This window comes from Bos grunniens, chromosome 29 (assembly GCF_055505025.1).
Source record: "Bos grunniens cultivar Pamir isolate PY7600 chromosome 29, Bosgru_T2T1.0, whole genome shotgun sequence".
NCBI classification, from domain to species: domain Eukaryota; kingdom Metazoa; phylum Chordata; class Mammalia; order Artiodactyla; family Bovidae; genus Bos; species Bos grunniens.
Genome location: NC_141193.1, coordinates 26,632,626 through 26,659,867, shown reverse-complemented (window position 1 = coordinate 26,659,867; position 27,242 = coordinate 26,632,626). Strand labels below are relative to the sequence as shown.

Sequence of the window (27,242 nt, the reverse complement as noted above, 5' to 3'; positions counted from 1 at the left end):
ATCAAATACTAGTTTTGAGGTCCCCTTATATCAGGATGTGCCACTCTGCCATGCTTAGTCGCTCAGCCGTGTCCAGCTCTTTGCAAACCCCAATGGACTATAGGCTGCCAGGCTCCTCTGTCCATGGAATTATCCAGGCAGGAATACTGGAGTGGGTTGCCATTCCCTTCTCTAGGGGATCTTCCAAACCCAGGGATTGAACCCAGGTCTCTGGCATTGCAGGCAGATTCTTTACCGTCTGAGCCAGCAGAGAAGCCCAAGAAAACTGGAGTGGCCTATCCCTTCTCCAGGGGATCTTCCTGACCCACAAATCAAACCGGGGTCTCCTGCATTGCAGGTGGATTCTTTACCAGCTGAGCTACCAGGGAAGCCCATGTTGTAGGATACTGCCAGACTATCTGCTGGCTTCGCTAGGTTAGACTTACTGTTTACTGTTGTAAACCCACTGCCTACATGTCCAGTGGCACATAGGAGTGCCACATATTACTGAATGAACTAATGAATTCAAAGTCATTTGTTACCTGGGCTCATTCAGCTTTTTCCTTCATCCTTCCAACACGCTCTCCAGCAAGGCTTATCTTTTCCCTGTCTGCATAACATTTGGAGGAAAACGTGCTAAATCCCATTAACACCCCAGGTAGCTCACTGGAGCCACAGGTTTGATCCCTGGATTGGGAAGACCCCCTGCAGAAGGAAATGGCAACCCATTCCAGTATTCTTGCCTGGAAAATTCCATGAACAGAGGAGCCTGGCAGACTACAGTCCATGGAGTTGCATAAGAGTCGGACATGAACAACATAAGAGACTGAACAACTCCATGTTAACAGTAATCAAAATAACACCCAGTCTAGAGGGGTGACAGGGTCAGAAGTTTATCTGTCACCACAATGCTGGGCTTAGCAGGGAGCAGCTTTTTTCTTTACTCGAAAGATAAAACACAGACCATCTCCCATCACCCTGCTTCACTACTGAGATCAGAATAGAATGTTGAAGACCCGACAAAAGGTTTGTGGGTAAGGAAATAACAAACAGAATAATTTAAAACTGGGCACTGGGCATAGCTGCTTTTAGAGCCCACCAGCCTCAAGATATCCTCATGGGGTCCTCTCACTTCACGCCACACTTCTTGCAGCCCATGCTTGTTATCACCCACACAGACTCTTCAAGATTTCAGCCCCAAAAGAAACCAACCCTCCATGAAGAAGGAAGATGTTCTACCTCCTTCTTAAAGCCCACATTCCAAAATCTTTTCTCATCCTAAAATATGCCTCTTTCCCAGATGATTGACATTGGGCTTATCTCATCCTAAGATATGCCTCTTTCCTAGATGACTAACATTGGGAATGTCCATACCCTCTTAAGACAGACACATGCACGCATGCGTGCGCACTTCCCTTATGGATCAGATGGTAAAGAATCCACCTGCATCTCGGGAGACCTGGGTTCCATCCCTGGGTTGGGAAGATCCCCTGGAGGAGGGCACGGCAACCCACTTGAATATTCTGGCCTGGAGAATCCCCGTGGACAGAGGAGCCTGGCGGGCTACAGTCCGTGGAGTCGCAAAGAGTCCAACATGATTGAGCAAATAAGCACAACACACACACACACATTAAAGGGGATAGCCTGTATCTTCTGGCGTCCACTGAAGCTTGAGATTCACTACTTGGCTTCCCCCAGCACAGAAGTTAAGACGAATTTCACTGCTATCCTTTGCCCCATGATGTGTGCTCCTCTTGACTCTGACCTTTCCTTCTGCATCTTCCTTTCCTTCTCCATAGTTTTTAAAGTGAAGCACTTTGAGACATGTTAACTGGCTATGTGAACATTTTGTGGTTAATCATTAGAGAAATCCTAGACCAATAGAGAAACTCAAATATTTCTATCTTATGCATCCATGGCATGTACTGATCCAGTAACAATTAGGTGGAATTTCCTGGAAATACACGGACACTGGACCCTCTTGCCGAGTGGCTGAAAACAGAAGCTATGGATTCAGGCTGACTTGGGTTAGAATCCTGGTTCTGCTATTTCCTGGCTTTAGCTTTGGGCCTTTGGGCAAGGCACTTAGCCACAGTGAGCCTCAGTTTCCCCATCTGAGATATGGGGATGATGTGAATTATAAGGATTGCTTGGAGGGTTAAAGGACAGACAGCATGTATAAAAGTTGGCATTTCGCAATCCCCTGATAAATATTAGCTGCTATTCTATCACCCCACTGGTCAATGCACTGCATATTCTGAATGAAACCTGGGCATTTTCTAACAATCTAAGGGTACCCACGACTTATCCATTCATATTAATTATTCTATTTAATTCTCCCATGAATTATATAAGCTCGGCTACATAGTAACTTTTATTATATATCCAAAAGAAGTAGTAAGGCACAATATTCACTTACACATTGAACACTCAGTCAGCACAGGGTAACTCAAAGACACAAATGTAAACAATTTTAGTTCAGAACTCATCTGCATGATACATAAAGTGTGCACTGCTGCTGTGACTTTGCAGAAAAGCATTTCAAAGCTGGCCTCTGTGCCAGCGGCATCAGAACATTAAGCTTCAACAACAGATTCCTGTGCCCATAACGCAAAAGTTCTGAGTCAGAAAATTCTGACTCGGGCCCTCCTATGAACCCCTTATTTCTGTGCAGAATATCAGACACTAGGCCACCAGAGAGCTGGTGGATCTCTATTTTTGAAAGGCTCCCCAGGTGATGTCTACTTATGTACAAGCAAGCAAATGTTAGTTGCTCAGTCATGTCTGACTTTTTGCAACCCCATGGACTGTAGCCCACCAGGTTCCTCTGTCCTTGGAATTCTCTAGGCAAGAATACTGGAGTGGGTAGCCATTTCTTTCTCCAGGGATCTTCACCACCCAGGGACTGAACCTGGGTCTCCCACATTGCAAGCAGGTTCTTCACCATCTGAGCCATGAGGTAAGCCCCAGGTTCTAAAACACTGAGGCAGAGCACAATAATTTTTTGACTGGACAAAAACTGAAAACCATAGTCAAAGCACATTTTTTTTTAAGACTCTGAAATTACCAATTAGCTGGTAGGTGTTGAATCTGACAATAAAAAAAAAAACATTTCTCCAGTGTGGTCATGGCTTGAGAGAGTCATCAGCTTTCCCCAGGTCATGGATGGCCTTGTTATCCAGCAGTTCCTTCTTCTTGTCACTTGGTCTCACGACGTTGTTCAGCATTGCTCTGACCACAGTTATCACTGGCACAGAGTGCCCATTGGCCCAAGATTCTGGTAAGGAGCCAAAGAACTTCCTAACCAGCCATTCACCTGGGCGAGATTCCTGCCTATCACATAAGAGAACTCTAAAGAGAAAAAGAAAAGCAGGGGAAGAGATGGTAAATTGCATTCAGACCATTGTTGTTGTTGCTCAGTCACTAAGTCCTGTCCAACTCTTTGCGACCCCATGGACTGCAGCACACCAGGCTTCCCCTTCCTCCCCTATCTCCCGGAGTCTCACACCATACAGGATGTTAATTGAACTGTGTCTCCCCAGATTCATGATAAAGCCCTAATCCCCAGTGTGACGTCACCCAACACTAACCCTGATGGTACCTTGATCTTGGACTGGTAACCTCCCATTCTGTGGTGTTACTCTGTTAGGACAGCCCAAACACCAATCCAGTGTGAAAACAGTCTTATTTGGGCATGAAGAGGATTCTGAAGAAGGCAGCAAACGCTACCCAGGAAATTCCAGACTATTCTGAACGTGGCACCAACAACGTGGCATCTACCCCTTTCTTGAAAGCCCAAAGCTGGGTTCTTCGAGGAAGTGCTCTCCCTCCATACAACTTCTATTCACATCATAGATATCTTATTTGTCAGTCTCTTCAAACGAAAAACCAGCTCCTAGAGAATAACTAACTTAAAGGGGTACTCCTAGGCAGTAGGAATACTTACCCAGGCCTAAATATGGAATAACGATCAAATTTTAACTCTTCAACTCTAGCTTCCACTTCCCCCTGTTAGCAAAAGACACATTTATTATGTAATCAAGACCGACTTGCTGTAATGCTAACAAGAGTAACTTGGGGTTTTGAAGACAATCTGCTTCTGCAGGTCTCAATATTTGTAAATATCCTCTTCCAGAGTTTTAGATTCTAGAGTCTGGAGAGTGAAGGAAGAGATGACATGCAGTAGAAAATGAAAAAAGATGTGCTGAACTATCTCAAAGTCTCTTCTAATGCTAGAGTTCTGAGGATCTTTAATACCAGAGATGGCAACATTTCATTTCATGCTTACCAGATAATCAACAAAGGGGAAGACACTGGAAATTATCTTTCAAATCACTCTTGATTACTAAATATAACCCTGCAAAAGAGCAGTCCCTGCAGCTATAAAAAATGCAAAACATAATGCATTTAATGCATTTTGGTATTACCTAGCATTTTTATATTATTACTGCCAAAAAGCCAGGGTTCCCCAAAGTACATAAAAGACAGAAACATGCACAAACCTTGACTTGCAGATATAAAAAATTGCTTGACTTATCAGCTCCCTTAGAGGAGAGCAAGTTGAAATGCTTGCACCCTCCAGACTTCGCCAGCTCTGCAGACTTCAGGACATAATCACGATCAACACGGACAAATCCCTCCTAAGGGCAAAAAGAATGAGTTTTTCCAAACAGCTGTGAGTTCATCTTAAAAATTACTCCTCAGCTTGGGTGGCAGGTAAGCAGTCAGCGGTGGGGAGGGGAGGGGATCCAAGCAAAATGAATCAGAGTAAAACATGAACATCCGGCTCAGACCCTGGGAAGGGCTCCGATATGACGCTCAGGATGGATGTTCCAGCTTCGGTAGCAAGACCAGACTGTGATGAAAAACAAGGACAGTGACACTGAAACACAGACACCGAGCAAATCTGCAACCAACAAAAGGAACGATAATATCATGAGGCTTGCAAACGGTGTTTAGCCTCATGTTTCTGTGTCTTTGGTCACTTACAGTCTTACCACCCTCCTCCTGTCTTCTCTGTTTTTTTCAGTGTTAACTTTAACATGGTAGTGTCTCAGAAGAATGGCTGCCAACACTATCCAGGCACTATGAGAATGACGTCTATTTAACTTCCAACTTTTATGTTTTACAACATACTTTACTTCCCGGGTGGCTCAGACGGTAAAGCATCTGCCTGCAATGTGGGAGACCCTGGTTCGATTCCTGGGTCGAGAAGATCCCCTGGAGAAGGAAATGGCAATCCACTCCAGCACTATTGCCTGGAAAATCCCATGGATGGAGGAACCTGATAGGCTACAGTCCATGGGGTCGCAAAGAGTCGGACATGACTGAGCGACTTCACTTTCACTTTACATGTTAGTAAGGAGTACATCTGCAAATTTTTTACTGACAGGTGTATAATCAAGGGGGTTTCCCAGGTGGCTCAGTGTTAAAGAATCTACCTGACAGGCAGGAGACATAGGTTCGATCCCTGGGATGGGAAGATCCCCTGGAGAAGGCAATGACAACATGCTCCAGTATTCTTGCTTGGGAAATTCCATGGACAGAGGAGCCTAGTAGCCTACAGTCCATGGAGTCACAAAAAAGCTGAATAAACAACAACATATAATTAAGAATGTTGGGAGACCCCTGATCTAGACTCAGTCCAGTGAGGGTAGCAGTTGGGTCTTTCTTAGTTCACATCTCAGCATCTGTACACACCCAGTACATGGTAGGTGCTCCAAAAATACTGGAATGAATAAAAGTCCAGTGAAAGCAGAAAAAAGGCAAATCCAACTAGGAAAAAAATAAGAGGCAGTCAAAGGAGGAGGGGAGAGGATGCTGTAAACAAGAGAATACGGATTCATTTTTATTTTTAGGGTCTAACTGAAGGACACATGCCTGTATCCAGAAAAGAGAATTCCGTGTAATAGCTTCTTGGGACCACCACAAAGCCAGGCATCTTCAAATTCAGGACAGCTGAAAAGAAGTCTAAAATCCACTGAAGTTGAACTTCACAAGTACCCACAATTATATAATGAGGTTACACATAAGGAAGATTCCAAATCTGAAGGCTGGATTACTGTCCCAGTGATTTTTTGTTTGTTTGTTTTTAATTAAAAATCTGCTCAAACAGAGTCTCTGTAACCATTTACAGGGATGCGACGGGGAGAGAGATGGGAGGGAGGTTTGGGAGGGAGGGCACATGGGTGTGCCTAAGGTTGATTCTTGCTGATGCTTGACAACAAAACTCTGTAAAGCAGTTATCCTTCAATTAAGAGTAAATGAATTTTACAAAATCTGCCCTCTCGTAGTTTTTGACCCTAAATGTATGTATCTTTCATAGGATAGATAGAAGGCACTTTTGGAAACATCACAGCCAACCCCCTCACTGTGGAGATGTGACCGACCACAAGGTCCAGCAATCCAAGAACTCCCAGCTAATAAGGGAGAGAGCTGAGAGCAGGATGCAAATTCCCGACTCTCTAAGCAGGGCTTCCCACTTGTACCCATGTTCCTTCTTACCTCACACCATCTCCAGCTAATGACAGGACTAATCCATTGTTGTGGCAGGCAGAATACTGGCCCCTCAAAGATGCCTACATCCTAATCCCCACACCTGTGAATGTGCTCGAGGCTGCACGGCCAAGGTGAATGAAGGGTGCAGGTGGACTTACGGCTGCTAACCAGCTTTTTCAGTCTCGTCTTTCACCCTCATCAAGAGGCTCTTTAGTTCCTCTTCACTTTCTGCCATTAAAGTGGTATCATCTGTGTATCTGAGGTTGTTGATGTTTCTCCCAGCAATCTTGATTCCAGCTTATTATTCACCCCAGCCTGGGCTTTTGCATGATTTATTCTGCATATAAATCAAATAAGTGGGGTGACAATACACAGGCTTGAGGTACTCCTTTCCCAATTCTGAAACAGTCCTTTGTTCCATGTCCGGTTCTAACTGTTGACCTGTATACAGGATTCTCAGGAGATATGGAAGGTGGCCTGGTATTCCCATCTCTTTAAGAATTTTCCACAGTTTGATGGGGTCGCAAAGAGTCGGACACGACTTAGCGCCTGAACAACAACATTCAGTAACAACAACCTTGACGCTGAAAAAGCTTATTCTGTATTATCCAAGTGGGCCCAATGTAATCACAAGAGTCCTTATAGTGGAAAAGGGTAGCAGAAAAGGAGATTGGAGTCAGGCAGTGTGAGGGGCACTGGATCCCTCATTGCTGGCCTTAAAGATAGAGGAAGGGACCATGAACCCCCGCAGCCTCTAGAGCCAGAAACGGTAAAGAAATGGATTCTTCCCTAGAGCCGCAGAAGAGAATGCAGCCCTGTCAACACCTTGATTTTATCTCAGCAAAATCCACATCAGCCTGCTAACCAGAAGATGATAAATTTACATTGTTTTAAGCCACTAACTTTGAGGGAATTTGTTACAGCAGCAATAGGAAACTAATACAGAATTCAATTCTAAAACAAGGGGCCCAAGCGAACTTTCCAGACTTTGTATGGCAGTAGATCATAAAAGAAAACATATTCTCAGTATAGGACTGGCTATAAAGTGTTCATAAGCTAAACGTCTTCTGCAACCAGCTCCCAGACCCTGAAACAGAGCATCACTGTTACCCCAGAATCCTGTTTTGTCCTCTCTTCTCATCACTCCCCACAGAGAATCTTTGACTATGTCCACGACCTGCAGGACAGGTCTGTTGTTCCTTTGCCTTTCCTTTTTCTAGATGATATAACCTTAACTCTTAGCCAGGTTATCATCCCCATCTCCTTTTGGGTTGTAGACTTTGAGATTCAATCCTAATACTGGACTCGAAGACCCACCCTACACACTGATCGCAGTTCCCTCTTGCTGCTTTTCTTAATGGGTGTGCAGCACGCTGACTTTAATACTCAGCACACTCTGACAGTGGGATGAGACTGATCTCCTCGGAGCCATTCTCTGAATTGAGATTTTACATGTGCTGAAAATGTGCCAAGAACCACCCAAAATGACACCAAAAAATTCGAAAACACTCTACTTCTCTTCCATATCTATTTTCTTCCCCTCACTCCAATTCAGCAGAACTCTGATTTTGGTAACAGGTCCATGATTTCCAATAAAATTACATTGGTGACTAGTGAAATTCCTTTTTGTTGCTGCTGCTGGTTTAGCACTATTTCTTAGAAGGATTATTAGAACTATCTGTTAAAAAAGGTTTCTTCTTTCATCAGCGTCTTTAAAAATAAGGGAAAGCTTCAGCCAATCACAAGGCTCTAGACCGACGCCGTGCCTCTCACTTAATCCAGGGCCAGTAAAGGGATAATTTGATTAAACTGAGACCCCAATTTATTTGGCTTTAGTTCTGGATCAACCTCTCCTTAATAGAGTCCTGTCGTCTCTGATTGTTTGATGAAAATTAAAGTGACATAAATACCATGGGACTTTTTTCAATCTGATTAGTCAGCTAAGGCACATCAATAGCACCCCAGCCATCAGCCTCTGGCGTCCCTCCTGTCACCCGCCTGGCAAAGGGCTGACAAGGGCTCCTTGCGGGACGAGCACCCACGCTGCTGCTGCTGCGACCCCCACGCTTGGCCCATCAGCCCTGCTCAATGGGCCCTGTTGACAAGGTGCCCATACCTTTCTCCACCGCTGTTCTCTGGACAAAGCGAAATACTGTTTTATTAGCAATCAATGGCTGTTAATCCAAAACGATTTCACAAATCCTCTGAGCCCTCAAGCTGATTATAAATACGCATTTTTCCAAGCCCACAAACTTTGAATTTCACTTCCCCCACCCTGATGCGTGGCCTTTTAGCTGGTGAATGAAACTCAAAAGCAAAGGGGTCAACGGCTTTCAAGGACTTGGAAACCAAACTAAACGTGGATCCCAGCGACGGAGTCAGAGACACCGACACACAACTGGTTTTCTCTGGAGTGAGGAAGATGCTGTTTATAGACCGATGGGAGCTATCTTTAAAATCTAATTATTAACACCCTTTCTTGTTCTCTAGCAACTCAAATAAAAACGCAATAGAAAAAGAAACCAAAACACGCTACTCCATATCCCAGAAACACAATTTTCAGAAAAATCATATTTAGTTTCCCTAACCATATAGCAGGAAAAAAAAGACGTCTCTTCTGAGAGCATTAAGTCCATTATATTATTGTGTCTTTACGATCCACAGTCGGTGTGTTTTACCCTAAGAGAGGAATCAGAGTCCTTCTAGAAAAAGGAATTGATTAAATAAATTGCCACTATAAATTTCCTTTTCCAGTACCAGCTCAAAAGAATAAACACAATGTACTGATATGACACAGCAGAGAGAGCTTTGTGAGCTCCACAAACATCTAAGGAGATAAATTCTCTAATTACTCTTTAAGTCTTATGACAATCCAAAGCTACTAAGTATTCTTTCTAATCTGCCAACGCCTGCACACTGGGAACACTGTGCCTTAGGAATAATTCCTCCTGACACAGTATTTCAATTCTGACTGATACGACAAGCAAGCAGCGGGAATGACGCAAGGTCAAGAAGAATCTTTTCCAAGAAAGGAGGATCTATCATCCCGCAAAGGGTCCCACTTGGCCGTATTTCTGCTTCAGATTCTTTCTCCTCCACTCCCTTTTCAATCCAACCCTACAAATCAGACTAGAAAACAAAGAGATGCTGACCAACAATGGACGGTATGACCTGAGACCCCATTTGTTCCTGTCCTGGAGAGCACATCTGTACTTCATGTACAGAGTAGGAAGCAAGGTCTTGGTGAGCAAAGGAGCTCTGGAGAGAAAAACAAAATCTTACAGATTCCTGAGTCAATCTCCATGTTCTCACACATTTTTTTTTTCCATTCGGAGCACTCTTTTCTCTGTGTTTTAAAAGTCAAAGAATTTTGCAGGCCAAAGGAGCTGCAGTGGTCATCTCCCTCTCAGCACAGACAAGGAGGCCGTGGTCCACAGGAGCTAACTGGCATACCCAAGGCCCCATAGCCACTCGGTATCCAAACAGAGCCTATAATCTGGGTTCCCTGAACCATCTGGGACCTCACCACTTCACAAGTCCCCTTCTAGACATCAAAGAAAACAGTAGAGGTGACAACAGGGGCTGGCAAACTTTCCCTCTATAGGATAAGACAGTAAATATTTGCAGATTTACAACTGTAATTACACAGCTCTGCCATCACTGTGCAAATGTAGCCATTAATAATAGATAAAGTAATGAGAATATTTCAATAAAATTTTACTTATGGATACAGAAATTTGAATTTCTTACATCCTCATGTGTCATGACACATTTTTCCTCTTTGAAAATTTTTAACCACTTAAAAATATAAAAACATTCGTAGCTCAAGGGCTATTCAAAAACAGGCAGGCTGTATTCGGCCCACAGCAGTGTGCAAGCGCCTGGTTTAGAAGAGTGTATTATTAGAATCAGAAGCCCAGAGATTCAATGATGCCTAATAAACGTGACAGTAGCTGTGTTAATCACATTAATGGCACCGTTCATTTGACAGACTCCAAAAGCCTGGACTTCGGAATCCTGTGCTGAGCTGGTGAGGAGATAAATGAAAAGAAGAAACTACAATAACACCCCCTTCAAACTCACTAACCAAATCCTTCTCTTAATAAGGAGAAAGCCCCATTCTCAGTGGCACCTGTGAGTTTTTTGCACTTCACTTACAGCCAATGTAGATCTGGTTTTCAAGGGATATTTCAAAGTTCACTGGCACGTAAGTTACATACCAAAGCAATGTGAAGGTCACCTGGGTCAACAGTTCCTGGAAAACCAGCAGGTGAGGAGGACTAACACTGCCCAACGCCTCCTGAAAGCAGGCCCAGCACGAGGAAGAGAGTTGGCTGCATCAGAACCCCCCAAGAAGCCTATTAAAAACACGCTTTCAGATACAACACATCTGGATTAGGGCCAGGTCATGAAGTCAACCTCTGATACAACACATCTGGATTAGGTCATGAAGTCCCTGCACTGATTAGACAACTATGGCGTGTGAATGTGAAAAGAAGATCAGCATCTCACCAGCTGCTGCTAAAGGAAATGGTTTTGCAAACAGCTCAAGACGGGCTAACAGACCCTAGCACCAGTGTCAGTAGAAATCTTGGTAGACTGTATTTGAGGTTGCAACCTCAAAATTCATATGTTGAAGGCCTAATCCCCAGTTAATGTACCCTTGTTTGCAGATGTAATTAGTTCAGATGAGGTCATACTGAGTAGTTGCTCAGTCATGTCCAACTCCTTGCAACCCCATGGACTATAGCCAGCCAGGCTCCTCTATCCACAGAATTCTGCAGGCAAGAATCCTGGAGTGGGTAGCTGTACCCTTCTCCAGGGGATACCCTCCAGGAAGCTATACCCTTCTGACCCAGGGACTGAACCCAGGTCTCCCGCATTGCAGGCAGATTCTTTACAGTCTGAGCCACAAGGGAAGCCCCATACTGAGTATGGTGGTTCTTAATTCAGTTCGACTAGACTTGTTATAAAAAGGAGAAATTTGAACACTGCCACAGGCAGTGGCACTAGTGGTAAAGAACCCACCTGCCAGTGCAGGAGACATTGACTCCAGTTTGACCCCTGGGTCAGGAAGATCCCTTGGAGAGGGGCCTGGCAACTCACTCCAGTATTCTTGCCTGGAGAATCCCACGGACCGAGGAGCCTGGCAGGCTATAGTCCATAGGGTCGCATAGAGTCAGACAGACTGAAGTGACTTAGCATGCACACACAAGTACGTAGGAAAAACGCTATGAGAAGAGACACAGGGAGAAGTCAGCCATCTGCAGGTCAAAGAGAGAAGCCTGGAAAGCATCCTTCCTTCCCAGCCCTCAAAAGCGACCAACACTGTCAATACCCCAATCTCAGATGTGCAGGCTTCAGGCCTGGGAGATAGGAAATTCCTGTTGTTTCAGCCACGGGGGTTATCATTTTTTGTTATGACAGCCCTAGCAAACTAATACAATGAAGGTCAGAGGGAAATAAGTGGGCTACTCTGATGACCTCAACACTAGAGATAGAAACCCTGAATTTCTTGAAGTTCCTGTACTGGGAACTCGGGTTCTAGATGAAAATGTGGGCTATTTCAGTTACAAAACAGCTACAGAATGACACTTAGCTAGCCACCAACTTTGCAAAAGCCATCCAATGACCTTTTTAAAAAAAAAACCAAACTGACAGGGTTCCTGACCAGAATACCAGGTAGGGTGAGGCCCCCATCAAACAAGTACCTAGCCACTTGTGAACTGGCACTTCTTTTAAACTGCCTTAAGTCATCACAACCTCCAAGCTTCATACTGCATCCAATCTAAATTAGTTTCAAATTAAAAACAAAAAAGACTTTCTGGAAGAAATGTCAGCTTATTTCCTGTCACTATCTTAAAACATTTATGCCTTAACTAATTTCTGAGATTATATATTTGGTTTACTAGTCTTTTCCTTACTCATTAGTTACTTTTATCTTTTCAAACTGTTTGGAGAATGAAAGGTATTGAGCAGCCTGTGGGGTGGAGAAAAAACTCCCTCCCCCAAAAAAATATTCTAGATAGGGAACACACCCAAATCCTGATTAAAATTGCATTATGCAATTTGAATGCAATAAAACAATTTAGACCTTCCCCTGGAGAGCCCTATGAGATTTGCCTTCTGTCATGAAAATCAACCGCTCTATGCCTAATGCAGTGTTTTTTATTTTGCTGAGTCACCACCAAAGTCAGGTTGGCAGTTGAGACCGTGGAACCTGCAGTGTACTAGAACAAAAATTTTTCCATGCTTTTAGAGGACACAAGGCTTGTGACTGTCCCTGGGAAAGAAAAGACTGCATGAGCTGCTCGGCAGGAAAATGACCCTTCGTTGGAGAGATGATATGCCAATTCCTGGGAGAGTCAAACTTCTTGATAATCCTCACTTCTCAGCAAAGAACTCATAAACCAGACTGTTCCTCTGGGCACATGGCAAAACTACAGAAAATCTGGAAATTCATCCCTAATGAAAGCATAAATACAATTATTCTTTGGATCGTCCAGAGAAATATATCTGAGCCTAACTTCTTGGTTGATATAAATCAATAGTTCTTAACTGTGTGTTCTCTGAATGATTCTGATGCCTGGGCCTGTTTATAAACCTATGGTAAGCCCACATGGGACCATCGTCGTCCTGCATATTAATAGACATGTTTAACTCCAGCAAGTAAATTCTGTCAGAGAGATAAACTATAGTCAAGGTATGAATCAAATAAGATGTATGCATTAACACTTGCCCAGGATCTACATAGTAAGCTTTGATTTCTAACTGTATAGTAAAGTTTGACTTCTAGATAGAGGTCAATGCAATTTAGAATGCAATTTATCATTAAAAAGCAAATAAAATGTGTGTAAAGACAGTTCCGAGTCAGTTAAGGCTGAATCACCACAGGGGTTGAATCATCGCTGGAGGCTGAGTCATCACTGGAAGCTAGCTGAATCGTGCCTCTGTTCTGATGTTCTAGCACAGAAGCTTAAGGCTCTGCATGGAAATAGGTTGAAGCAAATCACTCAAGTGAGAGAGATCAATTTAAATCATTTATAAAGAAACAAAAACACTTACTGCTAAGAGCATGAGCCAGTTACTTTTACTCAAACCTTAGTTAGAGGATGGAGTGACCACAATATTTGCAAAAGGCAAGACCATGAAATATCTATGATGGGATATGAACTCAAGGATTATGTTGAAGGAAAGATGAATTTATCAGTACTATTCAAAGTATAGCAAATACTAGGGCAGCACATGGAATCTTAAGTGTTAAGTGCTAATATTAGCTAATTAATGTGCTAATTAAGCACAGCAAATAGAAAGCAAAAGGGGGAGCAAAAACAGAATCTTTGACGTGACTGACAAGAGAAAAGGGAAAAGGGTGTATTTCTTCCTTACCGCCCCAGCTTTTTTTCTGGTGGTACCCAGGCAACAGAATCCAACATCATGACCTTGAAAGGCAGAAGCATAGTCATCCAGTTTCTCAAAGTCCACCACTTCTTGATTCTAGACAACAGAGACATAGTTGTATATTACTTGATGTTATTAAAACAAAACAAACAGGAAAAAAATACCCCCTCTAGATTTAAAGAATAAATGAGAGAATATTAGTAGAGTCAATTCACTTAACATCACATTTTGCAAGCTCATTTTCTTCCAGAAAAAGCAATAAATCTAAATTTAAACATCAACAATGTACTTAAATGTCTACACTACACACAACTGGACTACAGGTGATCTAGCTCTCTTAAGCCAGGTTCAAATATAATTTTCTCTCTGGAAAAATAAAAGACTTCTCTGTATATTACCAGGAGAAATACCAATGAGGTATAATGTCAAGGAAGGAAATGGTTTCTGGAATCTCAAAACCTAGGTTTGAGTCTTAGGTTTGCTGCTTACTAGGCATGATAATCATTTTGGCCAAGTTATTCATATGCCTTAGCAATAAAATGTGTTCCTTCGGCAATAAAATGTGAAAGATAATCTTTCTTTCAGTCTAAACCAGCACTACAATCAGGCAGCAGGTGCTTGACAAAAAGCCATATTCCTAGGTCTCATGCCAACACTGCACTTTTGATAAGCACCCTTGCTAATTCTCACACTCATGAACATTCATGAAACTCCATCTAACCTCTTAAGTTTGCTGTGAAATTTAAAAAAGAAAAGTTTCAGAAGTTCCCATCATCCAGGAGTTTACATAAAATGTTGCTTTTCCCTCTCTTTCAAAAGCATTTTCCTGGCACTGTACCCAGTGCTGAAGAAAAGAATGCTTACAGAAAGTGCCTGAGCAAAAGAAGTGCCACCAAAACTCGACCATCAAAGCTCAGAACTCCATTTGTTTCTAACGGCCAGAAGTGTCCAACTTCATGCCCCATGAAGTCAGACTATGAAGATCACATATTACCTGCCTACGTCTGAACAAAGATGTCCATTTGGAACAGAAAAATCCTGAGACCAAAAACATATGCAAAATGACCTGCAGGAGTCAAGGACATTCATCTGTTAGACAGTTGTTAACTGGAATGTTCTGCCTGTGAAACCTGTGGCAACAGTTGGAGATATCAGAATTACACCACAGTTTAATTTACCACAGTTTACAAATTACTCCCTTTACAAATTTCCACCAAGATCAAGCTTCAGATATTTAGAGAATTAGCACCAGACTGCAATCTGCTGTGTCAGTGGGTCAACCAAGAAAGTGTAAGTGACAGGAAAAGGATGATTCAACTTACAGACACAAGCCTGCAGCCCTAAGTCAGGCAGGGCAAATTCTTGCAGCTGAAAAACCGCACCTCTCAGTGCCAGAAAGTGTTTCCCACTCCAGAAACTGATTCACTGACATTAGTGTGGAGTGGACAGGTAAACAAAACAAGCAATGGGGTTGAGAAAATTGCCCAAGGACTGTTTTCTCTAGAAGCCATGGCAACGTGGCTCTTCTCTTCCTCCCTGGCCTCCCTTTCACCTAGGCTCCACCTTATGGGGGTCTGGACTGAAAGAAGGGCTTTGTTCAAGTGAGGAGGAAGCCCACTCAGACATACAATCCAGCTTCCAGTAAAGCCTCTCATAGACCAATCGTGGTCACACTTGCACACCTCTTGAGGTGAAGTGAAAGTTGCTCAGTCGTGTCCGACTCTTTGCGACCCCATGGATTATACAGTCAATGGAATTCTCCAGGCCAGAATACTGGAGTGGGTAGCCTTTCCCTTCTCCAGGGGATCTTCCCAACACAGGAACTGAACCGGGGTCTCCTGCATTGCAGGCAGATTCTTTACCAACTGAGCTATGAGGGAAGTCCGAACACCTCCTGGGGCCACCGCAAGCCATCCCGCAGAAAATACCCTCACCCTGCAGAAACACTGCGGGGACACTTTTGAGTCACAGCGCAAATACCCACCACGTTTTTATAAGCTTCCTCGTCCAACGTGAGCTTCCTCCGGCCAATCAGCGTGACTTTGGAAAACAGGCCCTGTTCCAGAATTTCTTTCAAGAGCACTCTGCCGGTTTCCCCGCTGGCGCCCAGAATAAAGACGGATTTATTCTGCATCCTGAAGTCTTCCCGAAGCTTCGGCAGGGCTTCTGTCTCGGCCATGCTGCAAAAATAACATTAACAGGTGCTGGTCTCGGGACGTTTAAGGGGCGGCCGTGCTTTCCCCGGAACAAAGGTGGGTGGGTTGGTCTGGAGGAAGGTACGGTTCTTCTCCGCAGTCGGGGCCCAGGGGAAAGTGCAGAGTCACCGGCAGGGCGTGGCTCCCTGGCCGTTCCCCAGCACCTGAGCCAATCCACACCTCAGAAGGGGCTGGAACAGGGGCTGCGCCAGGTGCCACAAATTGCCGTTACAAATTGTCCCCGACTCTGGCCCCTCCTTCTTCCAACCACAGGGGGTACGGAGCCCACCTCGGTCCCCCAAGCGGAGGGGTTACCTCAGGCTGGCCCCCTGCCCCACGTCCTCGGGCTGCAGCAGGAGCAAGGCGGCTACTAGCGCCGCCACCCCCGCCGCAGCCGCGGCGCTCAGCGCTGCGCACCGGGACATCTGGCCATCCCTCCAGCCCCGAGTTCCTCGTCCCCTGGCACGCCTCGGCGGGGCCCCTCCCAGCTCGACGCCTACCGGGACTTCGTCTTCCGGGTGACTTCCGGGTATCGCTGCTCGCCCCGCCCAGAGGGATGGGGCCCTGTGGGGCCGGAGGGTGCGGCCCAGGCGCTCCTTGAGCACGTGGCTGCGCCCATCTGGGTAGAAAGCTCGGAGACCTCTACCTCAATGTCGGGGATCTCTGGGCTCCTCTCTCCAGCGTTCTTCCTCACCCTCTGGGCTGAGCTGGCCTGAATCCAAGGTCTCCGGCCAGTCGCTTTGACCTGCGTTTGACCCTTTTCAAAACCTATAATGTCAACTGCGTGTTGAACATCTTCATCTTGAATTCACATTGAAACGTAACCCTTCCCTTCCAGCGGCCCCCAAACAGCAGTAAAACCAGTTTGCTCCTTGCCTCTCTTGGGTGTCACTGTCTATTCATTTGCACAATCTTCACCCCTTCCCTCTCAAGTCAGAAATTCCGACTCTCCCCTTTGACTCCTTTGGCAGGCCTTTCCACATTCTAGATTAATCACCAAGGCCTCCATCCTCTCTGCCTTTTAATTATTTCTCTTATGCAATTCTGGCTCTCACCTTATCTCACCAGTACAACTGGTTTCCCTGCTTAGGTTCTAGATGGTTGAGCCAAAGCAACCTTCTACACCCGTTCCCCTGTACACTCTTCGTAGCCAAGATCCATGGATTAGAACATAGCTATCTACACTGGGACTGTCCCAGATTTTGGAAGTCCTGGACAGGAGTTAGAATCATAAGCCAGAACCTGTACAACAGAGATAGATTGTGTTGTGGACTTTGGTCATTTTTGGCTGCCCAGCATTCAAATACTAGTCTTATTTTGTGCTGTGCTTAGTCATTCAGTTGTGTCCAACTCTTGGCGACCCCATAGACTGTAGCCTGTCAGGCTCCTCTGTCCATGGGATTCTCCAGGCAAGAATACTAGAATGGGTTGCCATTTCCTTCTCCGAGTCTTATTTTAGGGAATTCCAAAATTAATGGGATACAGGGCTCTACCTCCTACTCTAGAAGTCAAGTAAAACATGTTTCCTCTCCCAACTGCCAGGGAATTATTTTACATGCAGGTGAGACCTAGGCTCAGCCAGTCAGACACTTCTCATCCAAGTTTTTCACTTTGGAAGGTTATACAATGATGCTGTGGGAAGCTGAGATAGAGTTTGGTTGGACAGAGCAACTGTATAGGGTAATGGCATCCTGGGGTCTGCCAGTGATCTGATGGTCTGATTGTTTGCTTCACTTTCTTTAATTCCTGCCTGTGTTCAAAGGCTGTTTATTATACTTCCTCTTATTCTTTCCTTTCTTTCCTTTCTATTTTTTTGGCAATAGTTTCATTTTCTGCTTTAGCTAACCAGAGCTATTTTCTGTTGCTTGCAACCAAAAACCTTAACTGATACAGAGCAAAGTGTTTCCTTCCCTGCTGGTCTGCCACAGTGTTGAATTCTTTTATTAGAGTTCCTAGAGCTTTTCTGCTAAAAGGCAACTTAAAACCATGCCAGCTAACACTGTCTCAAGAATTCATTAATCAAATCTGTTGCAGAGATGATTAGCATTGTAGTGTTAATTCTCTTTAAAAAATGTGTCATAATTAATATACAATAAAATCAGTTAAGTTCAGTTGTTCAGTTGTGTCTGACTCTTGGCAACCCCACGGACTACAGCATGCCAGGCTTCCCTGTCCATCACCAACTCCCAGAGCTTGCTCGAATTTATGAGCAAGTCAGTGATGCCTTCTAACCATCTCATCCTCTGTCATCCCTTTCTCCTGCCTTCAATCTTTCCCAGCATCAGGGTCTTTTCCAATGACTCAGCTCTTCACATCGGGTGGCCAAAGTATCGGAGTTTCAGCTTCAGCATCAGTCTATCCAATGAATGTTCAGGACTAATTTCTTTTAGGATTGACTGGTTGGATCTCCTTGCAGTCCAAGGGACTCTCAAGAGTCTTCTCCAACACCACAGTTCAAAAGCATCAATTCTTCAGCATGGATACATAGAATAAAATGCATGGATGGAAAAGGTCCTGTTTCATGCTTTTAGATAATTCTGTATTCATCTTCACAACCACCACTAGAAACAAGATACAGAACATTTCTGTCACCCCAGAAAGTGCCTTCAATCCCCGCCATCCCAAAGGCAACCATTTTCTAAGCTATCAGTGGTTAGTTTTGTCTGTTATAGGACTTCATTAAATATAATCATACAGCACATACTCTTTTCTGTCTCAAGTTTTTTGCTCAGCATAATGTTTTTAAGATTCAACTCTATTGTTTGTAGGTCTGTGTTATGACTTTCATGGATCCTATGCACTTCAATGAGCCCCTTCCTTCATAAAAAATAAAATTTATCTCTTATAACTGTGTTGCTATAATGACAAATATATATTATGTAATAAAACATTTTCATCAACCTAAAAGTTCATTTTTTCCTTCTGATTTTAAAAGAAATTAAAACATTTTCATGGGCCTGGGCACTGTGCCTACAATGCTAAATGGGTAAGTCAACCTTGGTTGCTTCATGTATCAGCAGTTTTGTTCCTTTTTAATTGCTGAGTAATAGTCCATTGGATGAATAGCCCATGACATGTTTAAACATTCTGTTGATGAACATTTGGTCTGTTTCCTGTTTTTGGCTATTATGACTAAGACTCCCATGAACATTTATCTCCTTGTCTTTCTGTGGACACAGGTTTGATTACTCTTAGGTAAATACCTAGGACAGGAATGACCAAGGATTTCTCCCACCCGCTCTTTTAAAAATTTAGTCATTTCACTGGATATTACATGGTCTTTCTTGTCTTTAACAATAGAGCTCTGAGTTTTATCAAGCCACACGGCTGACCATTTATATTCTATATTTCCCAACATCACTTGCAAGTCCGTTTGAACATGTGACAATGTTTTAGCCAATTAGCTACAAGCGGAGATAATATGTGCGCACTCAAGTCACATTTTAATAAGAAAACTACCTGCTTTCCCTTCCCTTTCCCTTTCCTCCTTTCCTTATGCCAAGATGTGAACGTGGTATGAGTGAGCCAGCTCTAACCATAAGCAGAATGGCAGAGTAAGAAGCTGGACCCGGAGTCCCTGCATCAATTCATAGAACAGAGCTACCTGCCTACTACCCTGGACTGTTCGCCCACTTCCGGGCTGTGGGGTAGGTCAACTTCTGTCATGTTGGAGCCACTATCATGTGTCACAGCAGCTTCCTCAGCATTTTGCCTAATATAAGATGCTTTGAGTCAATCATGTCGATGGATACTCACTGGATACTGGACACTGATTCTCTAATGTGAACTAAATACTGTTCTAGGTACTAGAGACTTTTCCAGGATGAATCCGATACAAGATAAATGTACTCTCACCTGAGATGGTAAGTTATGAATACTTGGGGAGCTAAATAAAAGTACAAGTTAACATTATCTAACATCTCCCAAACTTTCATAGGGTAGCACGTGCTAAATGCAAATGAGTGACAAGGGATGGAAACTCAGAAAAAGATAAGCCCATGGAGAAGGCAATGGCACCCCACTCCAGTAGTCTTGCCTGGAAAATCCCATGGACGGAAGAGCCTGGTAGGCTGCAGTCCATGGGGTCGCTGAGTCAGACACAACTGAGCGACTTCACTTTCACTTTTCACTTTCATGCATTGGAGAAGGAAATGGGAACCCACTCCAGTGTTCTTGCCTGGAGAATCCCAGGGACGGGGGAGCCTGGTGGGCTGCTGTCTCTGGGGTCGCACAGAGTCGGACACGACTGAAGCGACTTAGCAGCATGACTTTTCTTCTCTGACAGTTGGTGAGCATCAGTGCCCTTAGATAAACGGACACAACCTAGACTACTAAGGCAGCAGGGCCACATTTCAGAGCAAATAGGAAGGGGAAAGCATAAGGGAAGGAGACAAGGGAACACAAGAAAGCTGGGGTAGCATGGAAAGGCCCTGGGCCAGAAGACCTGCCTGCCAAGTCCACGTTTGACATTACCTTTGACTTAGATGAAGTTTCTTCATTTATCTTGGCATCCATTTTCTTATGTGTAAAATGGGAACTGTTTTATGATGTTCACTTTGCTCCAAGAAACAGAGACTCACTAATGCTAACTACAGTAAAGACAATGAATATTGTAATACCCACGTAGTGTGTATGGGAGACAGAATCTCAGAGAAATCTGAAAACAGAATCAGCTGTAGGATCAGGCCTCAGGGAGAATGGAACTAGAAGGTAGTTCTGCATTTAAGTCATATGTAGAGTCTTTACCATCAGGGATCCAGGTGTCTTCTCTTTAGAGCTATATTTTTAGTAACACCTTCATTAAGACTTCTGTTTCAAGCTATTGAAACGTCAGCTCAAGATGTTTTGAGCAAAGAAAAATATATATACTGGATTACATAATAAAAAACAAAAATTCTGTGTGTGAAAGCCTTGGGCATCACTGAAGTCAGGTGGTCAGCCAGTGGAGCCAGGACTCAGTCCCTCTTCCTCCCTTGGCTCCTCTCTCCTTCATGTTGGCCTGACTCTCAGACCTCACAAGGTGACTCAAAGGTGGTGGTAAGGTCCAGCCTATCACCCCCCGTTTTAGTCAAGGTTCAAGATAGGAAAGACATGGCACTCAAAATGGGTAATTGAAGGCAAGAGTACTAAATGGATGATGTTTCAAAGAGCAAAAGAGAAGAGGGGATCAGTTCATCAAAACTTAGACAGAGATGCCCAAGGCTTTCACACACAGGCAAGAACACTGGAGTAGGCTGCCATTTCCTTCTCCAATGCATGAAAGTGAAAAGTGAAAGTGAAGTCGCTCAGTCTTGTCCGACCCTCAGCGACCCCATGGACTATAGCCTACCAGGCTCCTCTGTCCATGGGATTTTCCAGGCAAGACTACTGGAGTGGGGTGCCATTGCCTTCTCCAGAATGAAGCCTAGATGAGGTCAGCTCCTCATGTCTGAAAGTACCACCTCAAGGAAAGCAGCAATTTGGATTCCTTTCTTTTCTTCTCTGATTGCTGTGGCTAGAAAATAGAGGTCACTATTAAAAAAGAAAGAAGAATGGGTTTAAACAGTATTCAAGGTGGCCATACTTCTTCCCCATTTATTATCCCATTTATTCATAAATATGTATGCTGGATGACTTTTTTTTACAAAGGAGAGCTATAGATAAATGTAGCACTATTAAGATATCTGGTGGGGTACAAAGAATTTAGATTTGGTAAAGGTAGGTGTTTAGAAGAAAATTTTGCTATATTCCTGTCACAGAACAAATACAGGCATGAACTGCATTCAGCAATTTAGGTGCTGATTTGGTATATTTATCATGTTCTTGACAGTAACTTTTTTCCTTTTTGGAAGTTGTAGAAGTGAAGAGATGCTGGCATATGTACCCACATGTTCCTGCTACCATGCTAATTTTTGTTTCATTTTATAGATGAAAACTGAGTCACATTTCTGTTAAATATTTTATGTAAGATCATAGAATTAAAGTTTGATACCAGGACAAGACCTTGGATACCCAGATCAATGACCAAATGTTTAGTGATTCCAGTGAAATTCTAGAATAGTCTTCAGGAAAGCGTAGTTTCTCTTGTTTTTAGCTGATTGTCCTGTATGTGTTGTATTATTCAGTTCCCTAGCATTTTTAAGAGTGTTCTCTCATTGACCAATGCTAAAGAATAATCAATGCAAAGACACTGTAGTTGGTGAGAGTATGGCTGGTTTTGAGGGGCCAAAAATCAATATGGCTGAACTGGAGGGATAAACACCTGCAGCAGGGGTGGGGACAGGATAAGCAGGCAGGGCCAGATGGTACCTGACCTCAAAAGATAAACAATCACTTATAATTATTAATTTTAATTTTTAAGTTTGGGGAAATGATTTCTTTTCATTATATTTTTATTGGTTTTCTTCTATTTAAGGTAGCCACATATTACCTGAATTACTAGTAATACATTTATTAGTTGTTGTTGTTCAGTCTCTGAGTCATGTCTGACTCTTTGTGACCTATTAATACACTTAATAAGGTATTTAAAAGTGACGACATTTAAAAAATATTAAGAATAGATGATTATATGGGATACATGGGATACGATGAATTCAAAAAGGTAATATCTGAATGGGAAAAGTTTGTGAAATACTGGTGTACTGGGCATTTCTCATTTGCCCCATCATATCCACTTTCCACCCTCCATACCCTTCTCTCTGTGACGGCAGAGCTGACCTCTAAAGCCTGTAACATTCTGGCTTGTCCTCTAGTTTCTAGTTGGATTTGGCCAATGGGAGGCACTGGTTATCTGAAAGGGGGAAGAGAGTGAGCTAAGGGTCTTTATTTCCCCATCTCCTTCTCTACAGAGTCACTGGGGTTGGTCCTCTGCCAAGAGGCACAACTCCCATCATTCAGATCTCCCTCACAGATACAGACACCCTCTCCAAGTTCCTGTAACCACCTCCCTGCCACACCTCTTCAGACCCGCCACACCTCTTCAGACCCAGCTATTGTTAGCACTGGGACACAGCACCATTCCCTGTTGGATTTTCCTTAACTCTCCCCAAACTTATAAATCTTCTCTTATTAAATTCTCCTCCACTGTCCCATTTGAACAACTCTCTGTCCATGGGGTTCTCCAGGCAAGAATACTGGAGTGGGTTGCCACTTTGTTCTCCAGGGAATCTTCCCAACCCAGGGATTGAACTCAGGCCTCCCACATTGCAGGCAGACGCTTTAACCTCTGAGCCACCAGAGAAGCCCTGGTCCTGCCAGAACACTGATCAATAGGCCTGATGTGGTGGAAAGCGTGAACTTTGAAATCAGACAGAAGACTTGAATCTTGGCCACTTAAATAGCTTATGTGACCTTGGGCAAGTCCAGGTAGATAAGCATGGTATTCATCAACCCAGGAAGACTACCCTGTGAGTCCAGGCACCACATCTATCTCACTGATATAGTCCTGGTTCTTGGGGTAGTGTTTAATACTTATGTTAACTAAAAAAGATGTGCAACTTGAGAGTTGTGAGTTAAGTTTTATTTGGGGCAAAATGAGGACTGCAGCCCGGGAGGCAGCATCTCAGATAGCTCTGAGAGACTGCTCCAAAGAGGCAGTGGGGGAAAGTCTATAAGGTTTTGGTAAAGGGGCAGTTCAGTACCATGAAGCACTCATTTTACAAAAGGCTTTTTGTTAGTCATGATGTCACCATTAAGGGATTTAGTGCTTCTCTAGATGCAAGGATTAAGATCATAAAATCTATTCCTAAAAACATCCAACTGTCTAAAGACCTGTCCCACCAGATTCCCTGGAGCACAGAGTGTCTCACTCCACCCTGAACTCCCTCAGGGGTTGCTGAAGGTCAACAGCTAGAGCAGCAAGGGGTTCAATCTCCATAGAGGCAGGTGGCAAATGCCTTTGTTGTTCAGTTATTGGCAATGCTCTTGGTTAAGTGCGGATTTGTAGTTGACACTTAGCTGGTACTCATGAAAAACTTTCGTTTTTTATCTTTTATTTCATCTTTTATGTGACCCCTAAGAAGAGGAAGGAGTCAACTTGTCAAACATTCTTACTTTGCAGTACCCAAAAATGAGGTATAAATTGTGCAGGTAGTAACCCTCAGATGTGCTCTTTAATGGAAACAATACAGAGAGGGATTAAAGTGGGGAGGGGGGGGTGCCCTTTCCTGATGGTCTAGTGGTAAAGAATCCTCCTGCCAATGCAAGGGACACGGTTTTGATCCCTGGTCTGAGAAGACCTCACATGCTGCAGGCAACTAAGCCCATGCATCACAGCTACTGAGCCAGCACGCCTAGAGACCACGCTCTGAAACAAGAGACACCACCACCATGAGAAGAGTGGCCCCCACAACTAGAGAATAGCCCACGTGCAGCAATGAAGATCCAGCCAAAAGTAAATAAACTTTTTTTTTTTTTTAAGAAAGGAGAAAACATAGAAAGGAACTCATGGGCAAATGGTGCTCTGCTTACACACCGTCTGTCCTTAGAGTTCATCTCCTTCCCTATGTTACCCAAAAGCCAGTTCCCTTCTGAGGGGGGACTTCTGTTGCCATGGCATGTCTTCTTTCCAACAAAGAAGCGACATGAGGGATATCACATAAAGGACCCGAGGGTCCCACGCAGAAGGCAGTGAAGGAGTCCCAGAAGGGCTGAGGGTTTATTTGAGACACAGAGCCAGATGAGCAGGGAAGCCAGCGATGTCATGAACCCTCAAAGTCAAGAAGAGGTAAAGAAATGGTATATTAGGTTCCTACAGCTGCCATAACAAATTCACTCTGAGTGGCTTATAACAACAGCAGTGTATTCTGTCACAGTTCTGGAGGCTCGAAGTCTGAAATCAAGGTGCTGGTGGGGTCCTTCTAGAGCTCTTTGCTTCTTCCAGCTTCTGGTGGCTTCAGGGATCCCTTGGCTTATGGCTGCGGACATCAGTCTTTGCCTCTGTCTTCACATGGCCTTCTCTTCTGCCTTACAAGGATACTTAAGGCTGGACTTAGGGCCAACCCAGAAAAATACAGAATGATCTCACCTAGAGATCTGTAACTTAGCTACACTTTTTATCTTTCCCAAAACAACAAAACATTTCGAGATTTGAGAATAATGGGAAAATTAAGTAATGGGAATTGGACCCTTATCGGGGTCTTCTGGGAAATTAGAAGCACCACCCTCTTCTGCAGCTCGACGCTTCTCCAGTTTGGCGATCAATTCTTTCGCTGGATTGAAGACTCCGTTGGTCTGCTGGTCACAGATGTAGCAGCGCGAGGTGGTGCGGAAATGCTGAAGCGCACAGCCCTCGCAGAAATAATGCCTGCATTTGGTGACCACAGGGTTTTGGAAGGTCTGGCGACAGATGAAACACTTGAATGGTAGTTCCTCCTCATCCCTTGCCACTTCATAGTTTTCATCCTCGTCGACGCCATAGCGACCTTCGTCGAGCTCGCGTTGGATCTGCCACCCGTGCTTGTAATCTGAGCGGTCATGGAGGAATTTGCAACTGTCTCCGAAGCCGCAAAAGCCGGTCTCTTTGTAGTCCTTACAAATGTCGGGCTGGTAATCCCAGCGCACGGTGGCACGCAGATGCTCGGGAGCTCGAATGGGGCCCTTCCTCGCCATTCCTGAGGAATCACTACCCGCAGACGCGTCTTTGGGCCTCATGTATTTCTGATAATTATTCATTCCCCGGTAGATCTTATCATCTTCCTTGCCTCTCAACTCCTCCCGGATCTTCCGGCTGCGCTCAAAGATGGCTTGTGCGTCACGCTCCTTCTCCGTGTCTAGCTCGTACACAGCGGTCGCCCCCATGTCCTCCGGCCCCACGGGTTTCGCCGAGCGAGTGGACTTATAGACCACGCCGAGACTCTCGGGCTCCTCTACTTCCTCCTCGCTACTCCGGTTCCCGGAAGCCCCTTTCTGTTTACCACCGCCCCAGGTCTTCTGGATCATCGGAGTGTGGATCGCCCGCTTCTTTTCAGGACGAACCACCCTGTTGCCTTCGTCACCGCTGCTGCTGCTGCTGCTGCTGCTGCTTCTGCCGCCGCCGCCTCCGCCTCCGGACTCTTGGTCGCAGATCCGGCGTTTTCTGCGGCCTGCACCCCCCTTTCGTCCAGGCTTTCTAAAAAGAAAGGTGCACACCTGGTCCGTCGTCTTTCCCGGGGAAAGCTGCTCTGCCATTTTAAAGAGTCGCGAGCTCTGAAACTGTTGTGGCCTACTGGGTGGCGCGGGGCTTCTGCGCGTCACTGCACTCGTGCGCTCCACCACTAGGTGGATGCAAAGCCGGTTGCGCAAAGAGGACTGTGGGAGCAAGGGTGCGCGAGAGCGTGCGCGTGCCACTCCTTAGCTACATTTTCAAAGACTCCCCCCGCCCCCCAGTAAGGTCACGCTCACAGGTCCCGGGGCTTTATTTATTTATTTATTTTGGAGGCACCATTCAACCTACTGCAAATGGCAGACAAAACAGATGTTAGCCAAATTTTAATCTAAAGAGTTGATTAATGAGCTCTGCATTTTGGAGAAGGAAATGGCAACCCACTCCAGTGTTCTTGCCTGGAGAATCCCAGGGACAAGGGAGCCTGGTGGGCTGCCGTCTATGGGGTTGCACAGAGTCGGACACGACTGAAACAACTTAGCAGCAGCAGGAGCGGCAGCAACCCCTGAATAAATATTACCTTATTATGGAAAAGATCTTTGTCAACATCTAAGTACTACAGCAGTGACTTGTAGTTTTGGCTATAGATGAGCATCTCTTAAAACTTCAGAAAAATAAAGATGCTTGAGCTTTGCCCTAGACCTGTTGAATTGGGATCAGTAGTTTTTAAAGATCTTAGATGACTGTGCTGCACCCAGAAGAAATTCACCTTGGCTAGACATGTTATTAGGATCCATTTCATAACAATATCCATTAAGAGAAAAAGCATAATCTTCATCTTAGTGAGACTGTATGGTAGTCTGAACCAACCTAGGCTTCACTTCCTTTTGTAAAAGTACTTTTATAGCACTTAACGATATGCTAAGGAAGGCAATGGCACCCCACTCCAGTACTCTTGCCTGGAAAATCCCATGGATGGAGGAGCCTGGTGGGCTACAGTCCATGGGGTCGCTAAGAGTCGGACACGACTGAGCGACTTCACTTTCACTTTTCACTTTCATGCATTGGAGAAGGAAATGGCAACCCACTCCCGTGTTCTTGCCTGGAGA

The 27,242-nt window shown here is 44.4% G+C and overlaps 2 protein-coding genes across 6 annotated transcripts; both read right to left on the bottom strand.

Moving 5' to 3' along the window:
• Positions 1 to 3,011: 3,011 nt before the first annotated feature.
• On the bottom strand, positions 3,012 to 17,207 carry HTATIP2 (HIV-1 Tat interactive protein 2). 5 transcript variants are annotated; one of them, XM_086385538.1, is made up of 6 exons: positions 16,574 to 17,207; positions 15,863 to 16,058; positions 13,867 to 13,974; positions 4,482 to 4,619; positions 3,926 to 3,987; positions 3,012 to 3,330 (listed from the first exon to the last, which is right to left on the bottom strand). In XM_086385538.1, the coding sequence occupies exons 1-6, from the start codon at positions 16,690 to 16,692 to the stop codon at positions 3,105 to 3,107; spliced, it is 849 nt and encodes a 282-aa protein (XP_086241664.1). In that variant the 5' UTR covers positions 16,693 to 17,207; the 3' UTR covers positions 3,012 to 3,104. The 5 variants fall into 5 exon arrangements, with proteins under 5 accessions (XP_086241664.1, XP_086241668.1, XP_086241667.1 ...); XM_086385542.1 differs by lacking the exon at positions 16,574 to 17,207 and adding an exon at positions 16,254 to 16,539; XM_086385541.1 differs by lacking the exon at positions 16,574 to 17,207 and adding an exon at positions 16,363 to 16,539.
• A 7,238-nt stretch (positions 17,208 to 24,445) lies between these two features.
• LOC147342439 (E3 ubiquitin-protein ligase RNF113A-like) lies at positions 24,446 to 26,858 on the bottom strand. Its single transcript, XM_086385532.1, has one exon. It carries the CDS (start codon positions 26,217 to 26,219, stop codon positions 25,158 to 25,160), a length of 1,062 nt encoding a protein of 353 aa, XP_086241658.1. The 5' UTR covers positions 26,220 to 26,858; the 3' UTR covers positions 24,446 to 25,157.
• Between the last annotated feature and the right edge of the window lie 384 nt (positions 26,859 to 27,242).

Coding starts and splice junctions, on each gene's coding strand:
- HTATIP2 (XM_086385538.1), bottom strand. CDS start 16,692: ATGGGCGCAGCCACGTGCTCAAGGAGCGCCTGGGCCGCACCCTCCGGC. Junction 4,620..13,866: donor CCAGAAAAAAAGCTGGGGCG/GTAAGGAAGAAA, acceptor TTTTGCCCTTAG/GAGGGATTTGTCCGTGTTGA. Junction 3,331..3,925: donor TATTCCATATTTAGGCCTGG/GTAAGTATTCCT, acceptor TTTTCTCTTTAG/AGTTCTCTTATGTGATAGGC.
- LOC147342439 (XM_086385532.1), bottom strand. CDS start 26,219: ATGGCAGAGCAGCTTTCCCCGGGAAAGACGACGGACCAGGTGTGCACC.